Source organism: Halyomorpha halys, unplaced genomic scaffold, assembly GCF_000696795.3.
Source record: "Halyomorpha halys isolate HHAL.00 unplaced genomic scaffold, Hhal_1.1 Scaffold104.1, whole genome shotgun sequence".
NCBI lineage: Eukaryota > Metazoa > Arthropoda > Insecta > Hemiptera > Pentatomidae > Halyomorpha > Halyomorpha halys.
The window spans coordinates 1188495-1210746 of record NW_027107578.1 but is presented as its reverse complement, the minus strand read 5'-3'; the positions used below and the strand labels follow the sequence as shown (position 1 = coordinate 1210746).

The 22252-nt window shown below is 30.5% G+C and overlaps 2 protein-coding genes across 3 annotated transcripts in view; one reads left to right on the top strand and one right to left on the bottom strand.

Annotated features, from left to right (window-relative positions):
* LOC106677602 (uncharacterized) overlaps positions 1-22252 on the bottom strand; it is a 938458-nt gene that overhangs the window by 737302 nt on the left and 178904 nt on the right. The window lies entirely within an intron of this gene.
* LOC112211965 (serine/threonine-protein phosphatase 6 regulatory ankyrin repeat subunit A) lies at positions 15766-18644 on the top strand. Its single transcript, XM_024364418.2, has 2 exons — positions 15766-15840; positions 16512-18644. The coding sequence occupies exons 1-2, from the start codon at positions 15781-15783 to the stop codon at positions 18525-18527; spliced, it is 2076 nt and encodes a 691-aa protein (XP_024220186.2). The 5' UTR covers positions 15766-15780; the 3' UTR covers positions 18528-18644.

The window sequence follows — 22252 nt, the reverse complement described above, 5'->3', positions numbered from 1 at the left end:
AAATAAATTTAAAAAATGAATATAAATGATGCAGACATAAGAAATAAATTAAAATTACTATAGTTTCTAATTAATCAAACATATTATGGAAAAGGGAATTACGTTAACTTGGTAAAGCAAACTCCTCAATACGGATTGTTGTACACAGTACCAAATTTTATTACAGCTACATAGCAAGAATCAGTTGAGTATCTAATATAACAGGGTAAGGAAGCTCAGAAAACTTCAAGAGAGTTTTGGAATGTTCTACCCGATATTATTTAATAACCCTGTCCGTACTGAAACCGGATTAAGGAAGAAATCAGAAAGATGTAGGAAATTCGTTAGCAATAAAGATACCTCGCTATTCCTGGAATCGAAAAAAAAAAATGACATAACATTATAACCCTTGGTATGGAAAGGTTCTCATTAAAATCGGATTTTCCTTATTTCTCCGATTGTACTGCTCAATTGAGACTTTTTAGGAAATTCGCAATCAGCTTTAGTGCCAATCAAGTATACTTTGGACTCCAGGCCTTAATATGCATAGCCTCATTGAAATAATATTACAGACTCTAAGTACAAAATTTTCAAGTACCTATAATAATAGGAGTAGAAGATACATAAATAAACAAGACTTATTTGTGCCGACGTTTCAACCTGAATTTCAGATCTTTGATCGGAGCTAAAGGACAAAACGAGATAACAACATTAATTCAGAGAAACATAAAAATAAAATAATAATAAACACACATAGAAATATACACAACAATAAATTAAGTAAATAGTAGTTAATACGTAATATAGAAGATAAAATATAATATTGCAAAGGTAAGATTTAAACAAAATAAATGATTTAAAAAAATTATTTATTTTAAGCGAATCTTCCTCAAACAATATTATTTTTTATCTTATAAGTACTATCTACTTATTTTATTGTCATTTATATTTACATGTTTGTTATTATTTCATTTTTATTTTTCACTGAATTCTAAAAATAAAAATTTCGCACTCCCGACTATCTTTATCCTCTCCTCATATCAATCTATAATCACTATTAACAATTATTAACTATTAGCATTAACTATTACCATTAGGTTTATTTTAAATAATTAAGCATCTCTCATTGTATAAAAGAAAATAGGAATAAAAATGTCTAACTCTAGACTATGAAACAATCTCATAATTTACTGAAAGAAAAAAGAAAGAGAAATACGTATTTTGCAATGTAGAAAATATTCCAGGAATAGGAATAAATGCTAGAAAAAAGAGTTGAAATCTAACCGTTAGAAGTTATTGTATTTTCTTCGCATTCAAACAAGAGTTTCTTGAATTACATAGGATTCAAAGTATCGATAGTTAGTCATATATCGATTAATAAAATATTCAGAATATTTGATCATTTGAAAAAGTAATGGCACTACCCATACTCTCTTGTTAGTAAGAGGAATTATAAAAAATAATAATAAAATAACTAAGAACTTTCAAATAGCCTTCATTCCAATTAATAATAATAGAGCTTTTAAATTTAATTTTCTAAGAAGGTTTTTTTTTATTTTGTATTTCTAATATTTTATTTTAAGGTTTTGGACAATTTTATCATCTCCCTCTCCCCCCCCTCTTCTGAACTATCTTATTATAGGTTTCAGGTCCGTTGTCCTAATTTATAAAAAGTTACATATGGATTTTTTAACCATTAATTTCCAGGTTCTTGTTTGTCATTATCATAAAATATTGCGATGAGTTTTTTAAAAACATCCTGTGAAATGTAACTGTTCATCAAATTAGAAAAACAGAAATAATACGCATAAACGCATAGTATGAATAGAGGATAGAGAGGGTTGGGGGAGGGGGAAAGAAACCATGAAATGTCGTCAACAGAAAGTAAAATCATAAAAATAATATCAAAAATAAAAATTGCCATTTAATTTACTGTCAAATCAGAAAATATCGATATACAAGTAAGTATTTGATATAAACGCGGCACGAAATGGAACCTATGTGACCCAGATTTGTTTAAATATAAAGGGAACTGGAAAAGTGTGGTAACTGGGGCATCGTGTTACTTAGGACCTCGTAAAGGATAAGAAGCTGGGATCCTGATCTCCTCCTACTCTCTATTACCAGTGAATACGTTTTTACATCCTTAGTAACGGGAGTCTCTTCTGTTTTCCTTTATATCCAGGGCTTAGAACTTCGGTAAATAAAAAAAAAACGGATTATCCCTCTCAGATATCCTTCAGTAACTTGAAATTGCAAATCCCATATGAAGACAGATATATTTATTTTTATAATATATATTTACCGATAAGTACGTACTTATATTATTTCCAATGTTACATAACTTTACTATCTAAAGCAAAAAAAAGTTAATACTAATAAATTAGAATGTTCTAATTTATTAATATAAACGAGTAACTTTCTATCAAAAATTAATATAACCACTTATAAAAAATATAAATTTTATGATAAATAAATATTTTACACTGGACACCATTGGTTTTACTTAAAAATTTAAATTTTACCATATCCATCCCTTAGGTATTACTAATCCAGATTTTTAATAGACATGAGATTTATCAACAGGACATGCTCCAATAATAATTTTGAATTATAGCTTTCAAGAAAATGGACATATTTACTTCATATATTTTGAAGATTTATATGTAGATAAATAATACGTAAATATACAGATTGTAATTATCTTCATTTTGGTATTCTTTAATAATATTATATTAATGGGAGAAAGTATATTATCTGGTTTTTTTTTTATTTATATAAGATAAAAGAAGCAAATGTAGAAAAATTAATTAAAATGAAGTAAATGTAAAAATATTTTCAGTTAAATGTTTTTATAAATTTTACATCTCATACACAGAAAAGAGAGAGCTAAAAATACTGCTCATTAGGCTTGTAAAAATAAAGGACCTGTTAAAAAAAAAAAAAACCTGTTTCATTAACTCTAAAAATTACTGGACTAAGCTTTTAGTGCACCAAATAAGATATAAAAATGAAGTTTAATGAATCTTGGTGATATTAAACAAATACCAATTAAATAGAACACAAACTGTCGCAGTTTCAAAATAGAAGGCATTCTGTGTAAACTTCACATAGGGCACTGAGTGTTTCTCACAGCAATCTTTTAAAAGATCTCGAGGTCTCACCAGAGAACACTAACAAAACTTCGAAACTTTTTTGTATGCCTTTTTGGAATCCCCGATATTGTCCTTAATCCAATGGAACGTGTTATTGAAGAGTGATCATGAAGAGGTATTATAAGATGTCGAAGGCCCTGTAGTGAGTCTGCTGGAGTTTTAAAAATTACATTTAAATATTATTACATGTTCCTTACGTAACCGATCTAGCCCTAACCCGATTTCATTCCTTCCATTATGAACTCCCTAACCAACCAAACCCACTAGTTTCTAACCTTGCATCCTCTTCAATTCCTGGCAATCCTCCGAGGCGCCTGAAAAGAAGATGGCCTTGGACCTTATATAGTAAAATGTTTGTAGAATTCTACTAATGGGTAGTTTCTCTGCATGCTATATAATATCATTATGATCTTACTTCAAATTTGCTTGTTGTATTTTATATACAATTGTAAATGTCAATAAATGAAAAAAAAATATTACAGAATCTAAATTTGTAATGTTGCTAATGACTCTTTTCGGGTTATTAAGAAGATAAATAAATGATATTATTGTTTATAAATTATTGAGGGCGTCAAGTCCAATATTCATCAACGACCGTGTTTAATATTATATTTTCCCAGATATTCTGATTCATCTCCTAGACATTTCATTTTTTTCTTCTTTTTTTTTACCTTTTTTTCTTTTATCTTTTTGTAGGGGAGAGGGGAGGAATTCCTGACAGTCTCCTTGATCCGTTGGAATTTGTTAATGAAGATCAGTCCTGAACAAATACTTTAAGACGTAGAAAGCTACTTTAGTCAGATTTCTGCTGGAGTTTTGAAAAATACATTTATAATAATATTGCAAAATATAAACTTTTCATTTTTCAATTTACCCTTTTCGAGCTAATAAGTTATTAAATGATTTATGTTGCTGTTGGTTGTAGGACCTAAGGGAGAAAAACCGAATAGTCATCAAAGGCCATGTTTCATATTTTATTTTCCCAAATATTCGAATTTATCCCTTAGACATTTCATATTAATTTTTTTTTATTATTGTTTTTTTTAAATTCCATACATAGTTTCCAACCAATTTTCATTTATTTGTTTTCACTCTCTGTCTGATTTCCACCTCTTCACGCCTCACTATTACTAAAATTACTATAATTTGAAATAAACCCAGAACGTTTACGTCTAACATTATTAATTATTGGTGCTGTATTTTCATTTATTAAACTATAACTTACCTTCCGAACTACCTCAAAATAATTATTTAAAAAATTACCTTTGTTATTTTTATTACCCTATAAGTACGGGGCAATTACTGACCAAGCAGAATAAGAGTCGCCCTATAACACGAAGACAAGGCTACCTGAGTAAAGTTTTTATATTGATTTATTGCAATAAAAAGGTTTAGGACCCACCTTTACGAGGCCGAGCTTTGATAGGAACTGGTGGAGAGGGAGTGAGTGAGTGAGAGAGGGTGAGTGGAGGGAGATGTTTCAGGATGACCGCCCTTTAGCTCGGGCCACATAAAACAGACAGCCATTACTGAGGGCCGTTAAAAATATCGCTAGCTCTCCAAAGGCCGGGATCGAAATAAATTAAATTTATCTCCAGGAAGGAACAACACAGTCTATAACTCCTTGCAACCAGGCTTAAATTAAAATATATTTAAAATAAAAAAAAGAATGTTTTTCATATCCGGGTCATTACAAATTGAAGCAAACGGTTTGTCATGGTTACAGATCGGATTTTTCTTTTATAAAAAACAAAAAAAAAACGTGCTGCAAAAACCCAAAACGTGCATAAAACACTCAAATCCTGCTTTGATCCCTTTTATTATATAATTGAGAATATTAATTCATAGAAAGCTTACCTAATCAAAAACCTAAAATTTAGCCCATAGTAACTGACTTATTGACTTCTATTCAAAATCTACTACTACAAAAATACTCCATGTATAGTATTTTTTAGAAAATAGAGTTCCAATTTTCATTCATTTTGGTAAGCAAAAACTTCAGAAACCAAATAGTGTTCCTTTTCGTTTTAGAACATACTGATCAAAACGAATAGCCCTATATATAGTCTAATATAGCCCTTTATAATAGTTTAGGCCAGGAGTTTTCAACCTTTTGCTACCTGTGGATACATTTATACTTGTAGTTCATGTACAAGGTTCGAGCAACAACATAATTTTATTGAATTTGTATTAATTTTTTTTGTTAATAATATTTATAAAACACACTATAAAAAGTATAATTACTCAGTACATATTGTTCTAATCATAAAATATACAGCACGAAGTATACAATAAGTTCAATGCACCGTCATCAAAATGTCAACAAATTATAACAAAAAAAATTTTTTGTTGAAATTAAACCAATAAAATAAAATATATTAATCAATAAAATTAAAAGATAATATGCTATGAAATAAACTATGATTGATTTATAATAGAACATTTTAATATATGTAGTTATAACAAGTAACTGAGAGACATTTAAAAAAAAATAAACATGTTACATAAAAAATGTCAATCTGCAGTATGTCACGTAAAATAATAATGATGAAATAAAAATACAAAAATTTCGCTTATATTTTCAATTAAATATGAAACATTTTATTGAAAATATTCTTTTATACAATGTTTTCTACAGCAGGTAAAATATTTTCCATGGTGATCGCTGGTACAGGTAAGATTATGCGGCCATAGGGTTGATGACTTCTGGTTTAGGCAACGTTGGAAAATAGGGGAAAGTTTCGTTGTAGTCATAAATTTGGCACCACCAGTTATTTTCGGGTCGCTGAACTAATATCTATGGTTTTCTGACAGATATTTTTTCTGGAAACCTTGTTTTTTTTCTATTTCAAAATTCAAAATAATGTTCCTTTTTCTGAGATCTATTTTTCAGCTTTTTTGTATATATGTCAAAAACTATTTAGTTTTTTTTCGAAAAAATATTACGATATAAATGAATCCAAGAAAAGTTATTTTAGATATTATGTACGTAAGATTTTTCTCTAGCATCAACGTGCGATCATAAGTCGGTCCCTCTTTGTTGGAAATCTTAAATGTTAAAATAAAACAATTTGCGAAGGCGAAACCTCAAGACATTCATTTACTACACCTCTGAAAGCATATAAAGAGACTTTAATATATTAAAAATTGGAAAAGTTAAATACATTTATGGCATTTTAATTGTTTACTTCTCCGAAAACATAATATGCTTATATTGCTACAATGTATTCAAATATATCATTCACTGCAGTAATAATATTCAATGCTAAAGGAACAATCAGAAAACAATTTATTTTCCTTTCAATGGTCGAGATAATGTGAAAAATTTATGAAAATATGGTTACAGAAATAGTACCATTATTTTATACGTGGCAGTAAAAATTGAAGTCATAGTAGAAAGTTTCTCCTTTATTAATTATAGTTCCCCAAAATGATGTGTACCGTTGAAGTTGATTATATTGTTCTGTAAAGGATAACATTACTCTAATGACGTCATAAAGATATGTGTGCTAAATGTGTCCCACCGATAGTGATAGTGTGAAAGGACTACGAAGAAAAGAAGAAATGTTATATACATTTCGAATGGTGTGTTTTAAGTTTAGGGTAAAATAATGTCGCCAAATTGTTGCTACACAAAATTTTTTTTGTAACACCCTCGATGTTTTTATTAATTATCTGTTTTTTTTTTTAATTTTTATTAAATTTAATGCCACCTAATGTCAATAGTTTAATATAAGCCGCTTGTACTAGCAATCTGCAATACACAGGAATCTAAAAATTGCGTAATAAGCGAATAGTTGATCGCCTAGAAAAACAGAAACGTAATCAAACATTATTGCGCAAATAGAAGATTAATCCTTAGGAAATTCTCGAAAAGTATGTATTTGACGTCTAAAGAACTATTGATCAGTTTTCATGACGAAGCTTTTGGAGGGAAGAGTCTTGATCAGAAATTCAAACCTTCCAAAGAAGAATCGGACATATTAATCCTGATTTTTATGGCAAAGAGTGGGTGCTCTGACTTAAGTACGGAAGAAATATAATAACGTGACCATTAATCATTAATAATTATATATAATTTTAGATAATTATCTTTAATAATTACTAAGGTAACTCATTAAAAAAATCCATGAGACATTGCATACTAAATATTACATAGTCTATATTATATTTATATTATGAATCTCACTGAAATAAACTACATATTTTTAGTAAATGATCTATGTTCTAAATTGGTCGCTTCTTGCAGAGGGGTAACAGACCCCAACCTTGAGGTAGGTTATTGAGATGAGATCGACCATAAAGTCCTCATCGAATCCCCTTGGTACTGTCGCCTTTGGTCTCTCTCACTTCTAAGTTATCGTTTTACCAGAATAAACAACTTTCTTCATATCGCGTATAAATATCATATTTTCCGAGAGGACCATACACCGTACAGCTTTTGTTGAGATGGTCCACGTGAAAAGGAATCCCTTTGTGATGACAAAAGATACTGGAGAAATGCCAACGATCCCGACCCTCTTCACAAACATAACCTTCCCCATATCATATATAAAAATTGTTCTTGTTGATCACTAATATGACTAAATCCATTGCCAATAATAATTTTATAAATTGCATTACTCCAAAAACTATATTATATCTTTATCCTCTAGTAACATATTTTTATACATAAAGGGAATGTTTTTGAGATTGGAAAATATTTTGAGTAAACATATTAGTCTAATGTTATTAGAATTTATATGCTAGCAACAAGTTAATAAAAGATTCCTCTTATTTTAAATATGACAATGGAATTATTAACAATTGTAGACAACAATTTATAATAGTATAATTTTTATCTGGTTGACTAAATTAAGAGAAATGATATTGTATAAAAAATAAAATTTAAGTAAATAATAATGGTAAGTATGCTTGATGATGGAGCGATGGCCCTAAAACATTGTTACATAATAAATGTTATAAAATTAAAGAAATTTATAAATGGAAATTTTTTTACTTCACTTCATCAAATAACTGTTCCAGCTAACTGAACATATATAACATAAATAACATTCTAGTTTTAAGAAGTTCTCCATATCAGGAATAAAAATGCTATTAGCTTCCCCTAGGATTAATAATTATGGACAAAAGAGTTGGTTTTTAATCAAAGTTGTTCAGTTTTTTTGTGTATGTTTCCACAAATGTAGTGAATATTTAGCCAGCCAAACTCCAGGATTTTCATGTACATAGTATTATTATATATTGTATAATAAAGTTGATTGTAGCAGAGTTTGGGTGTTTTATACAAAATTTTACATAGTCCGGATTTTTACTGCACGATTTTGTTTATTATGGTGTTTTCACAGTACCTATTTAGGATTAATTATTACAACCCATGAAAGATTAGGGATTCAGTATTCTCCATTTCGGTTTTTTGACCGAACGAAAATCCGGTCTCTGTATATAAACTTCAATCCATTAACTTCTCTTTTCATTAAATTATTTTCGATATAAGAAGGTTGGAGGATTTATAAAAAAACTGTTGATAAATGACTCCTAGGTAAGTAATTAACTTATTCTGCATACTGTCATACACCAACCATCGACAAACACATAATTACTCTTTTTTTTATAATGGACTTCAGAAGTATAACAACAGGTTGATAAAAAATTGTCCAATGTTCACATGCATCTGACATTTGTAAAGACTCCTGTATTAGACATTGCAGTAATGGACACTTTGAAACTAATATTCATATTTTAGGTGGTCAACAGTTCGAGTCGGGACTCTGATAGTAATGGAAAATATACCTGGAAACAGGATCAAGGAAAGTTTATCTGTAACTGGAGCCGATTAACCATTCATCTGGGTATAAATGTTTTTATCAATATTAAAAAAAATAAAAATAATATCCCATTACTGTGAAAATTTAAATTTGAGGGTTTATTGCGGTGCAAAAAACGAAATTCTACTTTCTTTCCTCTTAAAAAAATATTTTATCCAAGAAAATTCTAATCAAATAGAAATCTCATAGATAAAACATTTAAATGATTTGACTTAAAACTAGAAAATGCCATTATCTATTAGTACCTAATTTTTGGGCGAAATTTGTTAGTACTTTTATAAACAAAGGTAACAGCAGAGAAGAAATAAGAAAGGTTAAAACATGTTAGGAGAATTAAAACATTATGAGACCTTAGATCATTGAATATTAATTATGAATATTACTTAAGCAAATGAAAATAAAATAATAATTGGTAGATAGTGTGTTTGTAGTAAATAACATTTTGTTTCAAATATTAATTATTTATCAAATCAGAAAAAGTCTTTTTCTACGGTATTATATTTATAGGAAAACTAATATAAAAATGAATGGTTTATATAAAAGATAAATAAAAAAAAAATATCAACAAGCCTTAATAAGAAAAAAATGGGACATCAATCAATGAAGAATATTTAATTTTCCAGATATTTTTAATTGATACATGAAGACTTTCAGGTATTTAAAAGAAACCAGTTCTTGATCTATGAGTAATGGATTTTTCATAAACTTCTTTTTTTAGATAATTCAAATCGCCACACTCAAGGGCAATACGTATTAGGGCTATAAGTACGTATTTAAACAAAATATTGATATTAAAAATAAGAAAAAAAATTGATAAAATAAAACAAACATAATATATCAATAAAATAGGTAAAACAATACATGTACAACACAAGTAAAAGGAAATAAATTTTCCTAAAAAATAAAATCTATCATAATAGATTAAAAGAATCCATTATTATCGCAATTTAAAAGAATTAAAAGAACTCACTCAATAATTATTCATTGTTTTTTCTTATTTAAATATATCATAGTTTGCAGCTTTAGCGCTCTTGCTCAGCCTCCACTGGCTCACACGTGGGAGATAGAGTGGGCTCAGGGATCCTCAGGTCGATTGTGTAAATATTGTATATAAGAGTGTAAATGTGACTATAGATCATATTATTTTATCATTATGTTATTTTATTTTTTCATACACATAGTTTGATTATATTCATTTTGTTTATCGTCCTGTTTGTATATATTTTAAGAGGGATTTTTTTTGTCATTTATTTTTATTTTTATTTTATGTTATTTGAGAATGAATGAGATCATTCATCACTATTACCTATTGCCCACAACTGTGTGTCAGATTGTAATATCTATCAATAAATAAAAAGTTTTTATATCTAAAAAAAAAAAAAAGATACATCATAAATATTTTTGTAACCTAACGAAAAGTGATTTTTTTAAAAGGATATATTAAAAGATAGGCCCTAAATCAAAGTGAACTTTTTGAGATAGAATCAGCGGGAGTGGTCAAGAGTTATCGGTTCCACGCTGAGCAATGGCTCAAGTTTATTTTTACGACTGGGACGTGCAAGGGCTATAGACTCTGGAACTCAGTCTATGAGATCTGATGTGGTCAGCCATTCCCAATTCGCCGAAAACATGAACGTATTTCAGAGTTCCAACCGTCTTATTTTTAAGCTACTATGAACAGTAATTTTTAAAACATTGTAAACCGTCTATTCTTAGGCGTTGAACAGCTGAGAAATTCGGTTTTCTTAAAGTAATGACTTTTTAAATACACAATGATTCATTTTTCCATTGCTGTTAATGCTGAACTGTATTAATGCGGCGAACAAACACCCGGAAGCAAAAAAAAAAAATAAAGAGGAAAATTATTTTGAGAATGGTGAACTATTAGTATAGAGGATATTTAGATTTTGGTTTTACCTAATTTTGTTAAAAAAAGGGTTTATTATTTTTTTTTTTGTTCATTGTTGGGATATTATAAAATTTTACAAAAATCTATACGTTCTAAATGAAAATTTTATTCTTTTTCAAATATCATTAAAAAACATTTTGCGCTTCACACGAAATTTCAGATAGAAAAATATTAAATAATTATTTTTAAAAATAAGAATAATTAACGAAAAGATGATAGAGTTACTGAAAAGGCTAAATTTGTCTCCAATTATTTACCCATTTTCTTTAAACGTTAAGCTGATTATAAAAATTATTAAAATGTTCTTTCAGCATGCACTTTTAATTTTTTTATTTTAAAAACACTGCAAATTGTTACTCAAGGATTAATATTAAATTAAAAATTAATTATATCGGCTAAAAAATGGTACTCGGAATCAATATATATTGAAAAAATGGGGTATTAGTGAATATTTAGTCAAATTTCGAGAATCGACTGGGGTGACCTGTGACATTAATAATATATAAGAAGAAATTTTGCAGTGCATGCTGCAAGCATGGAGTTTTTCATTAGATTTTTACATTAGACTAGTATTGGAACGTCTAAATTTACACTTTAAGGGAAGGGTTTAAATTTATTATTATATAAACAGAATGTTACAACACAAAGATCAAAGGTCTTTTTGTGCTGTCAATGTTCTCTAATAAAATAAATGTTAAACGTTTCAGATAAAATAAAAGAGAAATTCATAACAAACAAAAGAACAAAGCAACCTTCTTCTTTTTTTTTTTAAAATACAAAATATAATTTCAAAATCATTAAAATTTTCACACACATTTTTTTTTTTTTTTATTATTTATTTATTGTAATTTACAACTGTACAAAATAATACAACAGGTAAATATGTAGTATGTTTCATATACACTTGAAAATCTTGGGAAGGAACCACCCATTGGTGGTACTCACACACATTTAAAAAAAAAAAAAAAAAGAACTAAGCAGTAATTAAATAACCACTTACTTTAATTTTCTAATACATTCGGTATAAAAATTGGTATAATGTAACGTTTAATATGAATACTTTCTGAAAAAAGTGGTCTATAAAATTAAATTCTGGAATCGTATGTGCATGTCATATTCTCTGGCTTTTTTCTCTTTAAAAGCAGTGGAATTTGCTGATTGGGAATAAAATTTGTGTTCCAGTAATATAAGGGTTCAAATGTATTAAATACCTCGTTGCCCGGAACCATTATGAAATTATCGTTAAGGGAGGTTCACGTTATAAAGGGATGTCCGTTTAGAGAAGTTTCACTGTATGAATATATATGTGTAAATATGTTTTGAAAATGTACTAATATACTTCTTACAAGGTCTCATGCTCTCGAGAGCATTGAACATGTATATAAAATCAATAAACTGCTCTCTCACAGGGTTACTGTCATAGGAAAAAAGGAAAAAAAAAAAGAATATTTGTTTCTAGATAGCAATACTCACTAAAGGAATCTGAATATAATATAAAAATCTGGAAGCTTTTAAAAAACAATTTATGAAAAACAACAGCTAATTGGATTCAAAGTGAAGTTATTACCAATTTTCTGAACAGTCTACTGTTATTCTATCAGTTAGCGTATACTACAACAATTAGGACGCTCAGTAACGGGCTAATGGGAACGGACGAGAGCAAAATGTTTACAAATGTAAAATAACCAAACAGCGCACGATAAGCGTAAAGAGCATCACGACAGGTGCGAGGAGTAGCACGACAGGTGCACTAATGTAGTAATTATCATTAATGGAGATGTTTAGGATAGATTAACGTTTGTAAGCGTGCGGGCGGACCGCACGAGAGGAGAAGCCGAGGAAAACACGTCACGCCAAAGGGCAGTATGAAAAAGTTGTCAGTGTATTTCGACGAGCTGCTCTAGGTGCACAGGTGAGTGAGCTTATAATTACTAATCTCTACTATCAACTTATTCTTCTACTTTAATTTTTGAAATTGTTGAAAATGTATAATTGCACCTATGAACAATGCGATCTTCCTCCCTCTAGTGAAATCAGAAGAGTTGGGTTTACAATAATCGTGGTATTCTACGACAGCGTGGTATTAGATACACTTTGTTCACTTTATACGAAATACAGAGACTAAGCCATACTATTCAGAGAACTATTTCAAAAATTGTCTCCAGGATTGACCTTCGAATTCATTATAGATCTAGATTAAGAATGAGAAAGCTCTTTATCTCTAACATTTATTTGGAGTATCAGGAGGAGAGAGATGATAGGCACTCTTCATGAGAGGCTTGATAGAGACTTTCACTTGTCAGGTCTCAAACTACTCTATACTATTTTATGTTTCCAGAATATAGCCTAGTAAAATTACGAGTGATAAATATAAAAAATCATCAGCATCAAATCGCCTATCAAAGACTCAATTTTTTCCATCTTGTTTCTTAGCCTATATATTTCGTTATTCTTTACATCAGTGGCATTTAGATAGCAGACAAGTTTTTGTCAATGTTTGTCGTTTAAAGGGACCAAACATGAAATGTTTTTCAAGTATTAGTCTATACAAATTACATTTGAATCTGTGTAAAGGAAAGTAGTTAATGAAATTTGGTCAAATTAAAACACATTATGAACAGGACTATTTTTTACTTCCCTCGTGATAGATCGAAAGGGCCGCTTTTATAAGTTTATTAGTGAACATGGGTGTTCACATGTCTAAACCAAAGAAGTGGATGACATTTAGTTGATATTATTAGTACAAGAGCCCAAGAGGAGAAAATATGCAGTTGTTTCACCCCAATTTTTGATTACTTAATTGAAAACTAGTCAAAATTGATGAGGCTCCCAAGTATAGGTAGGGGGAATAAAAGTTAATAAAAAGTATGGCGGCTGTTTCAAAACGTTAAAAATGATTAATTTTTTATTCGGAGCTCTATATCTTAACAACTACCAACAACAGAAAATCTAAGAGAACGTTATTTAAAGTAGAGTAAATTTGCTAAAATGTAAGCCCTAATAGAAATAATACTTTTACATAGAAAGTAATGAAATATGAGTAGTTAGTTAATGTATTTTGAGAACTGTGTATCTAAAGAACTATGTGACGTACAGATGTCTATTAGCATTCACATTAAAGCTCGTTTAATGAGCTATAAAGTAGTTTATGATGTTTATTTTCGTAAGAGTAATAGTTTTCATGAAATTTGCTAAAATAAATTGATTTATAGTTGTTCGGACAAATTTTCATTTGCCAAATTTATATTCATATGTGATACAATGATACATCATATAAGATACATATCATAAACCACTTTATAGTAAGTTAAATTTTCTTTATTTTGGGTGTTGGCAGACATATGTACGTCTTATGGGTCTAGAGATATATTTTTTCAAAAATCCATCATTTTATTCGAAAAACTAGAAATTAACATTTTATGAGTATATTTTGTCAAATATCATAAAAACTACTACTCCTACAAAGATAAACATCATTAACTATTTTACAGTAAATTTAATTTGAATGTTTAATTTGAATGTTAATAGACATTTGTACGTCCTATGGTTTCTGAAATAAAGTTTTTCATAAATCAAATTTATAGTCCGAACAACTATAAATCAATTTATCAAACTATCCTACGAAGGTAAAGGTCAAACTACTTTATAGTACATTAAACTAGCTTTAATTTGATTGCTAATAGACATCTGTACGTCACATAGTTCCTGAGATATAGATTTCTCAAAATAAATCATCTAACTACTGATATTCCAGTACATTTTTTTGAAGTGTTGCTTTTTAAAAGTTTGTATCTCGAGAACAATTGGATGTAAATAGCTCTATTAGGGCTAATATTTCAGCAAATTTACTCTCCTTTAAATAATGTTCTTTTAGATATCCTAGTTTTGTTGGTAGTTTTTAAGATATAGAGCTCCGAATGAAAAATTAATATTTTTTAAGGTTTTGAAACAGCCGCAATTTTTTATTCCCCCTACCTATACTATAGTTTTGATTGGTAATTATATATAGTTTTCATTAAAGCAATCAAAGATTAGGTGGATGTAACTGCATTGTTTTTCTTTCCGGCTCTTGTACTATATAGTTTTGTTTCTTTTAACAAAAAAAATATATTGTTTTAAATTACTGAAATGGTGATTTTTTAAAGCATACATATTTTATATATATAAGTAGGTTTATTTATGTGTTTACATACATAGGTTAGGTCTTTAATATTTGAAAAGATCCATTTTTTGTATTTTTTTTTTTTACAAATCAACACATCTTATATATACATATTATAATTGACATATAAAGTAGCAATGACCACTAAAGGGTAACTGCTCCAAATTTGGAACATCATTAAATATAAACGAGAAGAGTTTTGGACGAAGGGTTGGTTGCCTTGTGACGGCTGTTAGTTGAGTGGTGTTTTAGTTAGCAAGTCAAACATGAAGCCTTGCTTCCAGAACTTGCCATTTTTGTTATTATTTGTGAAGCCATTCGATGTGACTTTAGGCACTAGGTTATATATTCAATATTATTCTCGGTCTTTTCACTAAGTTTTAGTTGTTTAAGCATAATGTTATTTTCTGATTGAGGAACTAAAAGAGAAAACAATAGAAATTAGATTGAAAACGAAACAAGTGCTGTTATTTATATTATGATAGAGGGGATAGTCAACAAATGTCACATTAACCATAAGAATTTTAGTAAGCGATCAATAAATCAGCTAATCAACAAAATTCCTTTGTCCAATAGACACTAAAATATCACCCATTACTCTTTCACGACTGTAAATGATACGACCATTTAATTTTCACTTTCTATAAGCATAAACACTTAAATATATGTCTAGCACATATTTGAATTCATCTTATTGTAAAGGTATAGCATGACCCTTTGTAAACACTGTTTCAGATATCATAAGAAATGAAGAAGAATCCTGAAATAAAATCGAAACATAGCCTGCTAATTATCTCATTTTTTCAGGTACTAACAATTTTTTATTATTTTATGAAATAATTTTAATATTACTGTGTAGAATTTTTAGAAAAAAAAATAATATAAAAATTGCCTAAATCACTAATCTGGATTAAGTGTTACATTTATTAATTGAATTTTTTTTCCTCCCCAAAGCGTAATTATCATATTTATATAATATATGGTATAAACAAATTTTAATTTATTTTAATTACACTAAAGTGGTGTTTTAACTATGTTTTAATTGTGAAGATAAAAAAAGTTTAAGATTTTTAAAAATCTCTAATCTTAATATCAGTGGTTCCTAAAAGGTGGTCCTCGGTACAACAATGTGGTCTGGATTCACATATTTTTGGTCCATTTATTGTTAAAACTATTTTCAATAATTTTAAAATTATGGAAAATTAATTTTCCTGATGTTTGGATGTTTAACTAAAAGGTAGTAAGAGGATAGTGTATAGTAAAAGTAAAAAAAAAATCAACTTTTCATCATCCTAATTTCAAATGCTTTCAGGAATGGACCTTTGTTTCCACAAGTCGGGAATAGTTCAACTCCGGCCTAGTGGTCCCCAGACTTCTATGAGTTGAGAACCACTACTTTTTATGATAGCAGGATTAAAATAGATAATACCAATCCTCTTTAATGAAGTTCTTAAAGAAAATGTCCCATTTTGTTGCAGATTATGATAATTAGATACTGTTTTGGAATGGAACTGGCTGACAAAGTAACCTTACTACACCAAGAAGCGTTGAAAGGAAACGAAACGGCGGTGCGCACCCTGCTTGAAGATGTAAAAGCGGATGCGCGGCTGACTGAAGGGGGTGTGACAGCATTCTACAGGGCCGCCGCCTCTGACCACAGGAAGATCATGCACGTCCTGTTGCTGGCCGGAGCCCAGGTCAATGCCAATGTCTCGGACCCCCTCATGGATCTCGACGGAGCTCCCTACGACCTCCTCAGATATGCTATCAGGTCGGGAAACGTCACGGCTCTGGAAAATCTTCTGGCAGTGAATGCGAATTTAAATTCGATCAGCGCGAAATGGCGGTACACTCCTCTACACGACGCAGTGGAGAAATGTCGGTATAACATTACGCGAATCCTTTTAGAAAATGAACTTAACCCAAACGCGGATTCAGAGAACGGCCCTGCTCTATCAATCGCGGCGCGACAAGGGAACATGGAGATGATTATGCTCCTTCTAAAATATGGTGCTGATGTCGATGGGGGTGGTACGAAGAAGCCACCATTAATAGAAGCAGTCGCTGCTGGAAAACAAGATACTGCTTTCCAACTGATAGAACAAGGTGCGAATCTGAACGCTTCTTCAGAAAGCGGTGACAATGTTGTACACATAGCGGCAAAGAATGGTTCAAGCAAAATTATAAAATACCTGATAAAGAAAGGTTTGGTAAATCAGAAAAATAGAGTTGGTAGGACACCCCTTCACGTCGTGCAGCATAATGATACAGCTCATATTTTACTCAAAGGTGGAGCCTTGGTGAATGCTGTAACAAACAAGGGTGAAACCCCCCTCCACTATGCAACATACAGTGGTAATTACGAGATAGCTGAGCTTCTGATAAAACATGGAGCAAGGATTGACTTGTTATCTAATGAAACGTACGGAATGAAATTACCCTTTGTAGAACTTAAGCAGTTCAGTCGTCTTTTCAGAAATAATGGAAAGAACTCGAAGGGATTTACTGCTTTGGCTATCGCTATTTGGAAGAAAAATAATAGGCTTATAACTTTCCTGATTGATAAAAAATCGCCCTTAAATCTAGAAGGACTAGAATGGCCTCCTTTGCATATGGCAGTTTGGTCTGGTGAAGTGAGAGCTATGCGAGGACTTCTGGAGGCAGGAGCAGATGTTGATGTACAGGATAATATTGGATGGACGTCACTCCATAAGGCAGTTCTGAAGAATACGGTGGAGGGAGTGGATTTCCTGATCCGTCTTGGAGCTCAATTGGATGCAAAGGACCAGTACGGGCGAACACCTCTCCACTTGGCAGCCGCCTTTGGAATGCCGGAGATCGCCAAGTTTCTGATAGGTTCCAGTGCTGATGCGAACGAGGTAGATACAGTAAGTTTCAATGCACTTCTGTGGGCCGTAGCTGGGGGCCACCCATACTTCCTGCGCCTGACGATTGACAGTGTGAGTGACATGGAGTCCACTGAACGCTACGAATATTTGAGAAAATCTGCTAAGGAAGATATAGAGGCTATTCTTAACCTAACGTTAGAATACAAACAATACATGCATCGGTTTGACGAAGAAGTACTTCGAGATTTTCTCAACAAAGCCATACCAGATATTCATATAAATATTACTGATATTGGCAGAAGATTGCGTGAATATGCGAATGATAAAGATCGGCCGCTTACTGTCGATAGCATTCGGACAGTAATCGAAAACGTGTTCCAGGATAGCAGAAAGACAAACTTGGAAATGATAGGCTTCATTGCGAATAAAACTCATGACTTGAACACCCAAGACTCAATCATGGGGTGGTCTGCGCTCCACTGGGCTGCGGCAGCAGGAGACCTCGACGCCGTCAAGTTCTTGGTAGGAAAAGAAGCCTTTATAAATACTGAATCCAAGCTCAGACATACCCCGATGTTCCTCGCTCGTCGTTGGGGTCACAAAGATCTCTATCAGTTCTTCAAGGAGTCAGGAGCCATTTGGTGACTAATTATGGTAGAATAATCATAAGTCTATAAATGATTAGAATGATTTCTACATTATGAGATCATACGTAATTATGTGTTTCCTTTCATTGTAACTTCAAGATTGAAGAAAGTGTTAAATTTCCTAATAAAAATAACTAACAATTATTGTGAATTTCTTTATTTCTTAACATTAAGCAATTAACTATGGATAGGAAACTGCTCTTTGCGTCATCATTCTCTGTAATTATTCATATTCTGATTTTCTCTTTTTCAAATTCTCTTACATGCACGCAATTATATTTTTCTAATCAAGTTCATTTTCAAAATTGTCAAAATCATTGATACTAACTTAAAATAGTCCTACAAAAATAATATACCACAAGAGATAGTAACAAACAAGTTTCAAAACGCTAAAACAAGAAATTGAACAAATGACAAGCGAACATTATAACTGTATTTTGCATAATTTGTCAAGTTGAGCAGCTTCAACACGAATCCGTAATAGATAGAGGAGCTGGTAAATTCATTACTAGTTTTAATCAAATATTAACTAAGCCACTAGTTATCCCGGGTCAATATTGGCAACCATCGGATTACTGGTCACGGGTTGGTCTCTTTGAAGTCCAACCGTATAAACTTCATTGGCGCAGTCACAACTCCCACAACGCTAACACAACTGCTGATATTATGAGGCAGGACCCAACAAAGAATAACATTACAAAAATTACAATGGTTTATGTCACTTTTTATTAAGGTAGTCCCAGAAGTATTTTTTTATAAATAGGAAATTGTGTTTCTTACTATAATATTTATATTCGACATTTGTCTATTTCACCAAATATTCACTACTTCGGCTGGAGTGCATTTGAAGACTAACACAATTTTTGGTTGCCAGTGTCATAGCAGTTCCCCGCTATGTCCTTGAGAAAGGTTTGAACCTCCTTTTTTAACTCCTCCATAGCTGAGCTTTCCAGGCAAAGGTTCTTTTAAATCAGCATCACAAGATGCCAAGTCCAGATCATGGAAAAGGTATGTACATAATGTGATTATGTTCCATTGAAGCAGATGCACTCACGTATCACTAATATTCACTCAACATTCATCTTTTAGCACTTGTAAATTGTCCGTCAGAGTTCTATCAGTAATTTACAATATCTCAAAGTATTTCGGCAGGCATAAAGTCATACAGACTATGTTTGTATGATTTTTTGTGGTTTGAGAAAACATTAGATTATCACTACTTCGGTAATTGTAAAAAATAGCCCAGATTTATATACCAACCATACTAAACGTACGAAAAGTGAAAAAAAAGAATTTAGGTTTCAGTGGTTTTCTTCTCATCAACATTTGTACATGACTGAGCACAGAAGCCACAACAGGGACAAGCTGGAGGATAATCAGGGAAAGAAATCGTAACAGACTTTATGATTGATTTTCGATTAGTAAGCCTATTTCAAAGTGAGTATAAATCAATATTTATTTAATTTTAGTCTGATTTCCCTTGAAAATAAGCATTTATTTTATTTAAAAAAGAAATGTTCATTTTGTATTAATTAGCCAAAAAAATGTAAACCTTTTTATTTATTCTAACTTCTTACTTTTGTCAAAGTTAAATCTGTCACTTATCTTTAATTTTAATCCAATACAGTCCACTAATTACAACATCTCATGCAATCACTTACAGGAGTAATTAATTACATTCAAAACCCAAATTCACAAAGATAAAATGTATTGTTTAAGCTTTCTAAAGAAAACGATTTTTTTTTTAATATCAAGTAAGATGAATATCAATATCAAATAATAGGAATGAGCTGATTCCAACCGAATACCTCACTACTGCCTAACCGGGCAATCGTTAATTATGCCATATAGTCCGGACATTCCAAGTAGTTTGGTAGGTTAGATTTTTACTACATAAAATATTTACAACAATTTGGATATTTGTATCGCCTACAGCCTGAAGTAATCTTAACTCATTTCCCCTTTTATTCCCCAGTGGAGCGGCCCTCCCCATTCTTAGTACCTCCCCCCCCCCAGCCAGCGGCTCCTGGCCAATGTTGTAACCCCCGCCTTCAGCAGATCCAGCCCAACCCCTTATAATGCCATGTGGCAAAGGAAGGGCACTAGATACGCATGCATATATTTATATATATATAAATTCTGTTATTTATCTATTTAATAAAGGAGGTAAGACAAAAAAATAGCATCGCTCACTCACTTGTAGCTAAACGTCGGAGTCAATTGTTTTCAAACCCCCAATGAAAAAAGGAATATAAGGATTTCAATTCTAAACATGCCTTATAATTATATTTAGAACTAATATTGTAATTATCACATTTTTCATAACTGCCCTAAGGGTTGGAAACTATTGGACATAAATGTCAACATTTTAAGTGTTTTCTGCGATACCAAAAAGTGATATACAAGTAATAAATAACCCATAAGTATTAGGCAAAATCTGAGGATAGACATCAAAATATTAAAATATTCATAGTAAACACATATTATGGTAATGACGTCATACCTGATTTTATTGAGGTAGAAATCATGGAGTCATCGATATCATCATAAAGAAGAAATAGTGAATCACTTACCTGGAAATTAAAAAAAAAACTAGGAATAAGACAAGATCAAAATTTAAAAAAATTAGTAAACATAATTATGAAGACATGAAAAAATTATTTCAAATTAATCAATTTTAACATTATCAATATTATATAATTTTATCTGTTTATCATTTAAATTAGTTCTTGAGTCGATGTTGGAAATAGTATCTATCCTATTTCCTGCCTCTGAGGACTGAACTAAGTAAATAGTTGGTCTATAGACCACCTCATGATACCGTTTATTGTTTCAATCTAGTATTCAATTAAAGCAGTGATACCCAATCGGTGGTCGGAGGGTCGAGTGACAAATAATGTTGTGAAGGTTTATTGTTATAATTATATTATTAATTTGGTGATATAATAAAATTAATAATAAAATAAGTAATATAATAAAGTAACTCAAAATGAAATTTTAAGCAACCTAATATTCTAATATTGTCCCCTTTGCACTTTTACCTGGAGCTAATATTGGGCGAAACATGCTACAATTTTTTCCTTAGTGTTCTACAGACTGGGAACCGTTCTACCGGCTGGGAACCGCTGACTTAAATATTTTTTTTAAAAAATAAATAATAATAATAAAGGTATATAAATGAAGGTACTTTCAGCCATGAATATAGAGTATCTCAAATAGATCTCGAACACAAAAAAATAAAATAAAAAATTATTTACTGTACAACTTTACATTTATGAGCTAGACTGGTCATATACACATAGACCGCAAAACTTTTATTGCTGTTGAAAACTCAGATTTGAAAAATTTCACAATAGTAACACTTTATATATTATATCTATATCATTATACACTTAATATATATTCCATATATAGTTAAATGAAAGTGGTATATTTTAAAATATTTGCATAAACTCAATTTTCCGAATTTTTTAATCATTGAACACTGTTAATTTGTATGTTTGACGTAAATTTAGGAAATAATACTTTTTTCCTAATGAAGAAAAACATACGGAGAAGATTAATTAGGATTTGGCATGAACCTGAAACTCATCAGCAAGTTTCTTGAGTTTTTATTATAAATTGAAAATACTTATTAAAGAGCATATATAATCAACATTTATTTAATCAATATAAATCTGACCTTAATCTATAATAACTATTATTTATAGTTGGTTATAAATT

Bases quoted from the DNA above. Each gene is read 5' to 3' on its own strand.
- LOC112211965 (XM_024364418.2), top strand. From the start codon at position 15,781: ATGAAGAAGAATCCTGAAATAAAATCGAAACATAGCCTGCTAATTATC. The intron at 15,841-16,511 runs GTACTAACAATT...ATTTTGTTGCAG, and splicing joins TAATTATCTCATTTTTTCAG to ATTATGATAATTAGATACTG.